At 39.5% G+C, this 13250-nt stretch overlaps 1 protein-coding gene across 1 annotated transcript in view; it reads right to left on the bottom strand.

The window, feature by feature from the left end:
* Positions 1 to 223: 223 nt before the first annotated feature.
* LOC110709260 (urease accessory protein D-like) overlaps positions 224 to 13250 on the bottom strand; it is a 28758-nt gene continuing 15731 nt past the window's right edge. The window contains exon 8 of the mRNA XM_021887474.1: positions 224 to 668. Within this exon, the coding sequence (XP_021743166.1) occupies positions 555 to 668 (114 nt within the window). The 3' untranslated portion in view covers positions 224 to 554. The remainder of the gene's footprint in view (positions 669 to 13250) is intronic.

The following is a 13250-nucleotide window of genomic DNA, read 5'->3' as shown; positions in this document are numbered from 1 at the left end:
TGGAATTGGGTGGGATTTTTTACGCTTGCCATGTAAGGAAATGAATTTGTTTCTCGTGTATATTCAATTTTTTTTTTGTTTTTTACATGTATTACATACTTTAAGCTCATCTATTATAATTTGGAGCCAACTATTTATGCTTACCTTACTAAATCCTATACAACTATTACCTCATCTGCAACACTCTCCTATAAAAAAAACGTCAACTTATCTTGAATTTAAGTTATGAAGGGAAAATCAAGTTGAACCAGAGTCGTATTGGTTTGTGTCAAAGAGAAGAGTAAATACAATATTATTGTCTAGTTGTGGTATTATTATCCAATCCATTTTCTCTATACAATTTCAAATCCTACACAAGGACAGTTCAAAAACCATTGAAAGTTGTGTTTCAATCAATATGATGACATTGTAGCTTGCATATGTAGCACTAGATTCTGAGTCAGCAAACAAATCATTCGACTTCACTGAAATTCAACATATAATTGCAGCATTAACATCAATGGGCAGTTTATTGCCAATTATTACCGATGCAGAACCCAATTTCACCAGGGCATTCAGGTATATGGACAGGCCCCAAGATATGGCTCTAAGCAAGCCAGCTGATGGTGTAAAAATTGATACACAGGTTCAGTCGTTAGAGCTGCTATGCGGACGATAAGACCAACACCCTGCCAAGGCATAACACAGATGATTTAGACAGTAGTAACCTGGTAGTTGGTAAGTCGAACATAATAAACCATTGACAATTAAGGTTCAAACTCTACATGGTCCCTATTCCTTGTCACATAGGACACATACGTTGTATGTCTCCATCATTTCATAAATCAACATGCAACAATGACGTGGAATCCAAGAGACTTAATGTATCCTTGAATGTTTAAGGTTAGTTATAGGCAAATGAAAAATTTAACCTCAACCCGAATTATTGCCCACCTAAAAAAGAACTCTGAACCTAATCACGGTGATAAGCAGGAAAAAAAAAAAAAAAAAAAAAAAAACAGAGGCTGGAAGTAGTCGAAATTGATGCTTGATTGATTGTTCATGGTTGCATTTTTGGTATGGAAAAAATGCAGACTTTTAACAAATACGGAATTTTTCTAGTTTACAATGATAGAATGACTGCAACACATGAAGTATGGAGATTAGTGTAGATATTTAAGGAGTGAAGTAGAAGATCCTATGAAGTAAAGATGCTTAAAAAGTGGAAGCAACCCTTTTAACTTGCTAGCTTACTCCACCAGAATTAGTCTTGACCTTGCTGGTTTGATTAAAATTTTCACTTTATACTTCTAAAATTAATAAAATAAAATAAAAAAATAATAAGACAAGAAAATTATTGGTTAGCCCTAGGTTCAAAGTGCATTGGCTCTATAGAATAACAGTCAGTGTCGACATTCATTTGTATGATGTATATGTGACAATATTAGACATGTCGAGACAAAGACATAACGGAGAAAAAGACCAGGATAATGTGGAAATTTGTCATGCCCAATTAGAGGCGGCTCCTAAAGGTTTCAAATGGGTCGTTCAGATCGATTCCGATCAAATCATATTTAAGTGATGAGCTATTAAATTCAGCAGGTGTTTGGGCCAAGCCCATTGTCCTAAGCCCATTGATCTGGAATTACGAAAATACCCCTCCATGATTCAACCCATCATTAATCATTGCAAAGTACAGATTTACCCTTAATCTGTCCAATTAAGTACAACTTTTGCCACCTGAAAGTACAACTATAAATACTTTTTCAACCATTAATGATAGGAACTTTTTCTGAATTCACACACTCTCTCTCTCTCTCTCTTTCTCTCTATTTTCTCTCTCTAGAGATTTCCCTTGCTGACTTAAGCATCAAAGGGGCTTTCCCGGGTCACACCCCTAAGGCAGCTAACCTTCCTTGTTTTGCAGGCCGAGCTCTCGGACGTGCAAGCGTAGCTCTCAGACACCCCTTTGCTAGGCGGAGCCAAAGGACACTTGGACAATCGGACACAAGTTCTAGAACATCTTAATACCTTACTACTCTAAGACTCCCAGGAGCCAGGAACAGGTGTCACCGTCTGTGGGGATAACTAACAAAAAGCCATGGTGAACACTAGGCGTCCCCGCATCTTGATTAACTCAGCTACTTCAAAAAGATACCAGGGTAGCTTGGTTAACTCAGCTACCGGGATAGCTTGGTTAACTCAGCTACTTTAAGACAAAGAAGAAGGACCCCTCCTCATCCCGCTCGCTCCCGCTCGCTCAGCAAGTAGAAGCCCGGATCGTCCTCCCTTCCCTGGCCGAGGAGGCTTGGGATTGTCAAGAATATCACCCCCTTCAGCCTGGAGATAATGAACACACCAATTCCCCCGAAGGTCAAAATCCCTACATTAGACCCATATGATGGAAAGACAGACCCAACAGACCATTTGAACGCTTACAAGGCACAAATGGGAGTCTAAACCGAGTGTGAAGCCTCTTGGTGCAAATTCTTCCCCACCACTCTCGAGGGCATAGCCCATACATGGTTCAACAGCCTTAACCCAGGAAGCATCCATGCTAGCCAGCCAATTCAAAAAGCATTTCATCGTTGGGAGTAGGCAGACAAAGACTAGCGTTCACTTGATGACGGAAAAGCAAGGAGAGAATGAAAATCTTAAAGACTACATCAAGAGGTTCAACACCGAGTCTCAACTCATCCCTGACCTCCAGAAAATGTTGCTTTCCCAGCCCTTCTCTTCGTACTCAAGTTTAACAAGCTGAAATTTGAGCTTGTGCAAGATGAAGTCACTACTTTCTCCGAAACCATGGAAAGAGTTGAAAGAATCATTGAAGCAAGCGAGGTGTGCAAGGCACCCTTGGGTAAGGACAAGGGAAAAAGAAAGCATGAAGACAACTATCATGAGAACAGAATCAGAAAGCCGAGCAAGGCCAAGAGTGATGATAAAGGACTTAGATACGATGTTATCCTTCTCAAGCCGAATCCAATGAACACGCCAATAGAGCAAAGGAACAAAAAACTCTGGACTGTGGCCATACCCTCCAGAACTGTCGGGAAGTCAATAGAGCACTTGATGAGCTAACAAATGAAGGCAAGCTTAATTGATATCTCAAACAACCCCCCCCCCCCCAAAGACAAACAAAGAAGCAAGGTTTCCAGAGTTTTGCAAGAAGCTCATAACACCAACATGGGCATCAATGTCATAGGCGAGGGATATGCCTCAAAGCACGCAAAGGCCATTTGCTATCTCTTAAGGAACCCATCTACGATATTGGCACTCCCTCATCTACCCCAAACGATCAAGCTAGTATTCACATTCTTTGTTGTGGACACCCCTCTGCCATACAACATGATCATTAGCCGGCCCTTGCTCAATAAAGTTAACATCTGTTTCTTTAGTTTGAGACTAATGATGGCTCCATGGGGACAGTGGCGGAGCCACCCTTGTGCACGGTGGGTCACGGGACCCAGCAAAAAAAAAGAGCCATTAAATATTAAACGTTGCATTAAATAATCATAAGTGCCCATTAGTCTAGTGGTTAAGGCTTCACTCCTATATATTGAGGTCATGAGATCAAGGCCTTGCAATAGCAATTCCTTTGTTTTTTGCTTTCTTAGTTCTTCCTTTTTTTTGTTTTCGGTTCCTTTCTTTGTTCTTTCTTTTTTTGCTTTCTGTTATTGTTCCTTTCTTTGTTCTTTGTTCTTTTTTTTTTCTTTCTTTGTTCTTTCTTTGTTTTTGGTGGAGGCATAATATAATTTTGTCAAATATCATATACTACCTATATGGCAATATATATATATATATATATATATATATATATATATATATATATATATATATATATATATATATATATATATATATATATATATATATATATATATATATATGTTTTTTAGCACTTATTTTAAATTTATTTATTACTCCCTAATTTTGAGAACGTATTTTGTTGAACACGTATTCTCACTAGGTAACTTGTTGAAATTTATTACCTTCATCCCTCAAATCTTACATTCTTAGTTCCCATTAGGTAACTTGTTAAAGCTCGCCATTCTAAATCTTTTTGGCAATTTTATTGGTAATTTGTCATTATCCGTCACAAATCCTCCTTCCTCTCCCACAAGATATTTATTTTGACAAACTTTTAAATAAATCGAATGTACAATAAAATATTGTACATCCGTTATAAAGTTACCCTAAAATGGGTAAATATGACCCTAATATGAATAAAAGTTACCTTAGCATAAATATAAGTTGCGAAGTATTTATGCTTTATTAATAAAAGTAACCCAAATTTTTTTAAAAGTGACCCTAAATTTGATAAAAGTGTCCTTCGATGTACAATTTATTATTGTACACCGGATGTATAACATTAATTATTGATTTGTATGCGGTTGATTGGTGACGGTGAGTCGGTGACCCAACACCCCTAAAATACTGGATCCGCCACTGCATGGGGAAGATATATAGAGACCAACTCGAGGGGGGGGGGAAATGCTATGTAGATAGCTTGAAACAACTCGATGGCTTGGTCAATCAAGAGGATAAAGGGTCCAAGAGAAAGGCAATGGACGTAGACAAACCCTAGCTCCCCGTAATGAACTTCTATATGGATGAAAATCTAAAGCAATACGGTATGCCTAAGCCTATTGAGGAAGATGAAAGCATTTCTCTAGGGGATGACCCCACTCGGACTGTGAGAGTGGGAAAGAAGTTAGACCCCCATCTCAAGGAAAAAATCATCCAATTACTTAGAGAATTCAAAGACATCTTCGCTTTTTTATAGCATATGAAATACCGGGCATCGATCCTAATGTCATGACGCACAAGCTAAATATCTGGGAAGGCTACAAACCTGTCAAGTAGAAACTCAGGCATGCCGAGCCGAAGAAAAACAAAGCAGCATCAGCAGAAGTCAAAATGGTTCTCGAAGCGGGTTTCATTCGAGAATGCCAATATACTGAGTGACTATCTAATGTTGTACTTGTTAGAAAGCCAAATGGATCTTGGCGTATGTGTGTGAACTTCACATATTTGAACAAAGCCTCCCTAAAGGATGATCACAGATTCGACCGCTGGTCACACCCTCCTAAGCTTCATGGATGCCAATGCTGTGTACCATCAAATACCCATGTCAGAAAAAGATCAAGCCCACACAGCCTTCATCACTAGCAAAGGATACTGTTATAATGTTATGCCATTCGGGTTGAAGAATGCCGGGACTACATACCAACGCTTGATGAACAAAATCTTTGAAGGAAAAACGAGCCAAAACATTGAAGCCTATGTTGATGACATGATCGTTAAAAGCAAAGAGAGCTCAAACCACATAGTAGACCTAAGGGAAACATTCACCACCCTCAGAAAATATAAAATGAAACTCAATCCAAGAAAATGTGTCTTCGGGGTGCAAGAGAGAAAGTGCCTCGGCTTTATGGTGGATCAACGTGACATTGATGCTAACCCGGACAAAATTCAAGCCATCCTCGACATGGAATCCCTCGGGAATGTGAAAGAAGTGCAACGCCTTACAGGCTGCTTAGTTGCGCTTGGGCGATTTCTATCCCGATGAGTTGACAAGAGCTTATTCTTTTTCAAGGTCGTCAAGAGGCCTAAGTTAATGTGGGATGAGGAATATGAGAAAGCCTTCCAGCAATTAAAAGAACACTTGATGAATACCCCGAAACTTGTTAGCCCCCTGTCCGGGAAGACATTGTATGTGTACTTAACCGTATCCGAATATGCCTTGATGCGGTTCTTGTTGCTAAAAGGGATAGAGGTCAAATTCCCGTCTTTTTTGTCGGCCATGCCCTAAGGGGGGCTGAGACACAATAAGCTGGGAGTCATGATTTTCATGAACTGACACAAGTTTAGCCCCAATATAAGAGCTTCGTACTCGGCTTCATTGTTTGATGCATGGAAAGCAAACTTGATGGCATATTTGAACTTTTCTCCCTCCGGGGATGTGATAACTAGCCCAGCCCCACTTCTAGCCTTACTAGATGGCCCACCGCATAAAGAGCCCGGGGGCAGAGGTGTCCATTGGAGTAGGCCTGTAGGCGCACTCGACTATGAAGTCAGCTAAGGCTTGTGCTTTTATGGCTTTGCGGGGCTCAAATTCAATTCCGAAATCAGTCAATTGATTTGACCAATGGAGGAGCGATTTTTGCTTTCTAGCACTTTCTTGATTGGTTGGCTAGTGAGAACTTTGATCGAATGTGCTTGAAAGTATGACTTTAACTTCCTGCTAGCCATCACTGAAGCTTACACCACTTTTTCAATGAGAGTATATCGTGTCTCAGCCCGCTTAGGGCATGACTGACAAAATAGACGGGAATTTGACCTATATCTCTTTCAGCAACAAGAACCGCACTCAGGGCATATTCAGATATGACTAACATACAATGTCTCCCCGGTAGGGGGCTAACAAGTTTCGGGGTATTCATCAAGCCGTGTGTGGGGAGAGTTAAGAGTCTTAAGAACAGCAGGTAATCCAGGTATGTTGCGTCTTGTACTCTAGTCATGTTCAATAGTATCCATAAGATATATAATATTCGGGTTTATTGTTAAACTACTAGGGTAGATTAAATAATCGACATTAGTAACATAAATTTAGTTTGGTCAAGTAGGATTTGGTTGCACACACATGCACACACAAAAGCACTGAAATTCTGCCATCCACATCCCCTCTTTATGTTGATTACCTAACAAACCTTACGAAATGCCAATAGTCCTCTCCCTCTATCACTACCTCTCCCCTCAACATGTGTCTCCATTCCGCAGACCAAATCATTAATTTTGGTTACCCATGAGAGTGATAGCGGATAGCCTACAGTTTTCAACTTATTCTTGTAAACCTTTTGTTGCAATCAATCAATCATCAAGCTTTCTACCTATTTTTTTTGTTCAATAACAGTTGCTTAGTTCGAATTTCAGTTCATTACATACAATCAAGAATCTAATTGAAGTTTTGGCTCAAGGCCTTAAGCTATCCCAAAAAACTTGCTTGCAGATTTAGGCTCATATGGTGATACATGATAAGATTCCTCTTCGGCCATACACACGTACTAAGGGTAATCCACGTTCAACATAGTTAAGGTAACTGTGGTAGCATGATAGTTTTGGCTCAAGCCCTCCTTTCGTACATGGGCGCCCCTAAAGTGTTTACAATACTCTGTAATTACTAATTTCTAACAAATGAGAAAAAGGACGTGTTTTAACCGCTGACTAATCCAAGTCATCTTGCCCAATCTTTAGGAGTGTAGTGAAAAGAAATCTATTGTTGATTGAGTAAGCTAAGGGAGTCAAAATCATGATAAAAACCAAGAACAAGAATGTAGTTCACAATTAAGTTTGATTCTCAAGTTTATAAAGCTGCATTTGGGGTGTAAATTTTCTCTATCTAATAGTCGCAGCTGGTTAAATGTCAGCTTATTTTCTGCAGCAAGACAGAGTTGTATTCTCAAGATTATATAAAAAATTTAAAATCTTCCTCTGGCCTTAACAAAGGGGACGATTGCTTATTCACATCCTTTCTCTTTTTTCTAATTTAGAAGAGAATAATAAATTAATATTGATAAGTGTTTTATTCGTCCACTTATCATGGCACTTTAAACACGATTTTGTACTCTTTCCCCTACTTCAATCCCTTTTTCTAACTCTTTTTATGCACATTTATAGCTTTTGGCTTCTCCGATCTTTTTTATGTGTGTGTTCATGATTGTAGATGCATTGAGAAATAGGTTATATAGCATAAGCATGAAGAACTATTTTGGAAGCAAAGCTAAGTAGGAGAGGGCGCTCCTAGCCTCAGCACCACAATCTGCCTTTCTCAATTTCAAGTCAGGCGCTCCTCCCTGATCCCCTCCAATCTGCCTACCCCCTGCATTACAAGGAGCGGGCGTGCACCTAAGGAGGAGCTGACTCCTCCATGAGTTCAAACATTCTGCCCCGTGCAGTTAGGAGCGGGCGCTCCTACTACTGGAGTGGGTGCTCCTTCTGTTTTGGAAGCCAATTTTGACGGATTCTACGATGTAATTTTTGGGCGTTTAAATACGACCCTTAGCTTCCATTTTCTGGACCTTCTTCCCTTTAGTTTTCTTAGGCCCTTAGTTTCTCTAAACTCTCATTAATTAGCTTAGATCTTCTCAAACTCAATCATTGTAATTGTTAATTGAAGATTATTCTCTTGAATTCAACACTTTCTCAACTTTGAAGCTTCATTAGTTATATCTTTCCTCTATCTCTTTGCTCTTTATTTTCTATTTTTATTTACTTTGAATTGATAATTTCTTCCTTAATCTTGTTTAATTGTTGTTACATGTTCAATCTACCTTGTTATTATTACTTTTCTCAACTTGTTAGATTAATGCTAGAATTAGAATTTGTTGTTATGATGTTCTTTACCATGATTAGTGAATAGTTAATTAGCTAGGGGTTGGATGAAGATCCAACCAAGCCATTGGTTGATTGATGTTTGTGCTAGCATGTTCATTTTGGGATGATGATTGATGGTTAAAGAATTGGTTAATTGCATGTGTAATTGGATGACCACTTATTGCTCATGTAGTAACTTCTATGCTTGCATTGAGAGATGAAGTCTAGTTGTGAGTCTTTTCTTATATGATTATGCTAAATTCCTCTTGATTATGGTTCCTTGTTTGGATGATGTAGTAATCTTAGACTCTTAGTTGCAACAATTAAGTGAGAAATCCCAATTGCTTGTGCCTTAATAATTTCTTGGACCGATCGAAAGACAAACCCGAGTTAGTAATCTACTTTCCACCATTAAGACTTGGTTGGCCTATCTTATTAGTTGAGTTTGGTTTAGGAATGCTTAGTGTTGTTGCTTCGAAAGAAGGCAATGTGTTGAGTGCTCTTTCTATCACCCAATTTGTGTTCATGTTTGACTATTGTTTTGATCTATTGGTTTGGTTGGTGTCGATTCCCATTTCCCCCTAGTGTTTGTCTCCACAGTAGTTATTTAATCAAAACCCCCAATTTGTGACCGAACTAGATTGCAACCGTTTCATACCCTTGGTGTTCTTTACCCATTCCCTGTGGATACGATCATTTACTTACCCTAGACTTGTCTTAGGTTGGTTAGGTAGAAATATTGTTTAGTTTTAGGGTGATTGTCCAACGACCGATTATTACTTTACCAAAATGGCGCCGCTGCGGGGGAATGGCGTTAAGCATTGAGTTACTTATGGAATAGGCATTGAGTTACTTGTGAAATATGTGAGACTAGTTCATTTTATTGCTTTATTTTTCTTTGTTTTAATCTCCCATCTAGTCTTCTGTATTTTATGCCCAAACGCAGCAATAGGACACTTTCTCTTGTAACGTTGAACCTCGAGCTTGAAAAAGTAAATAAGGGCAAATCGAAGAGAAAAGAGGGCGATAGCTAGTGGTCCTACTTAGTGAGCCACAAGTGATAGTTGAGTCCGATCATTCTATTTCTAGTGAATCTAGTGGAGACACCACTCCATTAGAACCACTAAGGACAAATTCTCCAACTTCTCTACCTCTTCACCCATTCAAAATGGCTCAACCTAACAAGACTTTGAGAGAGTTTAGTGTCCCTCAACCATATCAAGAAGCAAGTGGGATTGCTACTTCCGCTATTGAAGCTAATAATTTTGAAATAAGGCCCGCTCTTATCACCTTGATAGAGGGTCATCAATTCTCCGGGGCAAAGCATGAGGATCCCATCGCGCATCTTAAGCAATTCACATGGTATTGTAGCACCGTGAAGGCGAATAGTGACTCCGGAGTACATTCTCTTAAGCATGTTCAAATTCTCTTGCTCCTATCACTGAACCTCCTCTCCAAATTCAAGCTCCCCCTCCTAAGTCAAGTCTAGAGATAATAAAAGAAATATTTGTTAATGCTCAAAGCAAGACCAATGACTTAGAGGAGAGTATCAAGCAAAAGCAAGTCCATAATAAGATGCTAGAAACTCAAATAACTCAACTAGTTAATGCTCTTAAAAGTAGCAATTCTAGCACCTCTTTGCCTAGTCAAGCCATTGATCCTACGGAACATTGTAATGCAATCATGACTAGATGTGAGACTAGCATAGATGAAACTCCACCAATGAGCTTGCAAAAAGAGAGTGAGGGTGAGGGGGTTAAAGATGATAAACAATGTGAGGTGTCTAAGTCAAGTGAGGATGAGATGGTTATCATAAGTGAGTCCACCACAGTGAGCTTAACCGAAAATTGTAGTGCAATTATCAAGAACCACTAGCCCACTAAACTAAAAGATCTCGGAAGTTTCTCTATTCCTTGCTCTATAAAGAACATTTCTTTTGAAAATGCCTTATGTGATCTAGGAGCTAGTGTGATTTTGATGCCTTTTTCGGTTTATGAGAAGCTTGGCATAGGTGGTCTGGTACCCACTAATGCCAAACTTCTCATAAACCGAAAAAGGCATCAAACTCACACTAGCTCCTAGATCACATAGGGCATTTTCAAAAGAAATGTTCTTAATAGAGCAAGAAATAGAGAAACTTCCGAGATCTTTTAGTTTAGTGTGCGAGTGGTTCTTGATAATTGCACTACAATTTTTGGTTAAGCTCACTGTGGTGGACTCACTCATGATAACCATCTTATCCTCACTTGACTTAGACACCTCACATTGTTTCTCATCTTTAACCCCCTCACTCTCACTCTCTTTTTGCAAGCTCATTGGTGGAGTTTCATCTATGCTAGTCTCACATCTAGTCATGATTGCACTACAATGTTCCGTAGGATCAATGGCTTGACTAGGCAAAGAGGTGCTAGAATTGCTACTTTTAAGAGCATTAACTAGTTGAGTTAGTTGAGTTTTTAGCATCTTATTATGGACTTGCACTTGCTTGATACTCTCCTCTAAGTCATTGGTCTTCTTGCTTTGAGCATTAATAAAATTTTCCATTATTATCTCTAGACTTGATTTAGGAGGGAGAGCTTGAATTTGGAGAGGAGCTATGTTACTTGGACTCGGGTACCCATGTCCAATATGGGTACGTGTCCAAGCGCCCGACTCGGCTATTTTGTGAAAAAATTCCATGATTTTGAACTAAAAGTGAAGTGTCCGGGTGTCATACCCATGTCCGAGTGTCGAGGGTCCGACACCGGTACGTGAGGTGAAATGAAGAGTCCGAGTAACGTTGGAGAGGAGGTTGAGGGATAGAAGCAAGGGTTGGTCTATTTCCTTTATTTAAACCGGGTGGGTTATTGTTAGAAGAATATTGACCTTTTTGGTGGTACCTATTGTCATTTTGATGGTTCACTTGATTATTTGACACATAGTTACCATTACCTTGGTTCCTATAATTTCCTTGATTATTGTTTTGAACATTTCTTTGATCACTATATTAACCTTGACCATTTCCTTGGGTTTGGCCCCCTTCTCCAACCAAAGTTTGGGTGATGTTTCCATCCCTCATTGTAAGTGTTGGAATAGGGGTCATACCTAGGATTGGTTTGACCATTGTTGATTGCATTAACTTGTTTCATGGAAGGGGAAGAGCAGCATGAAACATTTAGCAAATAGCATTCCGAAGTCACAGGATCATCACTTCCACTAGCATCACAAGACATCATTTGTATTGATATGTTATCATTTAATGAACTAGATGCATGTGAATTTTGACGTCGGGAAGGGGATAGAGAAATAGGATTGCAATTGATCAAATTTAGAAGACAAAGCATCTAATTTTGAATTAATCATGTTGATAGCATTTACCTCATACTTTCCTCCTTTCTTAGAAGTGCTTCTCTCATCGGAGCTCTAATTGGTGTAGTTTTGAACTACATCCTCTATGATCTTTAATGCCTCCGTGGGTGGCTTGTTCATGATAGGTCCTCCCGATACTCCGTCCAACAATATTCGATCCGCTCTCAAGAGACCTCTATAAAACCCATGGAGCAAGAGCCAATCCTTCATGCCATGGTGGGGGCATTGTTGTTGGTAGCTCTTGAATCTCTCCCAAGCATCATAAAGAGACTCGTCGAGGTCTTGTTGGAAGTTCGAAATCTTTGACCTCAACTCCGCCGTTTTCCCAAGAGGAATGAACCTTCCAAGGAATGCTGAAGTCACCTCATTCCATGTGTTCAATGAGTTTAGAGGCAACCTATCTAGCCAATCACTTGCCTTTCCCGTTAAAGAGAATTTGAACATGCTTAAGAGAATGTACTCCGGAGTCACCCTATTCGCCTTTACGGTGCTACAATACCGTGTGAATTGCTTAAGATGCGCGATGGGATCCTCATGCTTTGCCCCGGAGAATTGATGACCCTCTATCAAGGTGATAAGGGCGGGCCTTATCTCAAAATTATTAGCTTCGATAGCGGGAGTAGCAATCCCACTTGCTTCTTGATATGGTGGAGGGACACCAAACTCTCTCAAAGTCTTGTTAGGTTGAGCCATTTCGAATGGGTGAAGAGTTGGAGAAGCTAGAGAATTTGTCCTTGGTGGTTCTAATGGAGTGGTGTCTCCACTAGATTCACTAGAACTAGAATGATCGAACTCAACTACCACTTGTGGTTCACTTGAAGTAGGACTCAACTATCGCCCTCTTTTCTCTTTGATTTTCCCTTACCACTTTTCAAGCTCGAGGTTCAACGGCATAAGAGGAAGTGTCCTGTTGCTGCGCTTGGGCATAAAACAAAGAAGACTAGATAGGAGATTAGTAGGTTAGTCAAAGAAAACAAAGAAAAATAAAGCAATAAAATGAACTAGTCTCACATATTTCACAAGTAACTCAATGCTTAACGCCATTCCCCGACAGCGGCGCCATTTTGCGCAGTTAGGATCGAGCGCGTAAGAGAGAAGGCGCTCCTCCTGTTCTAGAAGCCGATTTTGATGGATTCTACGATGTAATTTTTGGTTAATTGCATGTTAGTTTAATGCTAGAATTAGAATTTATTGTTATGATTTTCTTCACCATGATTAGTGAGTAGTTAATTAGCTAGGGGTTGGGTGAAGACCCAACCAAGCCATGGGTTGATTGATGTTTGTGCTTGCAAGTTCATTTTGGATTGATGATTGATTGTTAAAGAATTGGTTATTTGCATGTGTAATTGGATGGCCACTTATTGCATATGTAGTCACTTCTATGCTTGCATTGACAGATGGAGTCTAGTTGTGAGCCTTTTCTTATATGATTATGCTAAATTCCTCTTGATTATGGTTCCTTGTTTGGATGATGTAGTAGTCTTAGTTGCAACAATTAGGTGAGAAATCCCAATTGCTTGCGCCTAAATACTTTCTTGGACCGATCG

Source organism: Chenopodium quinoa, unplaced genomic scaffold, assembly GCF_001683475.1.
Source record: "Chenopodium quinoa cultivar QQ74 unplaced genomic scaffold, ASM168347v1, whole genome shotgun sequence".
NCBI lineage: Eukaryota > Viridiplantae > Streptophyta > Magnoliopsida > Caryophyllales > Amaranthaceae > Chenopodium > Chenopodium quinoa.
This window is presented reverse-complemented; position numbering and strand designations above follow the sequence as displayed.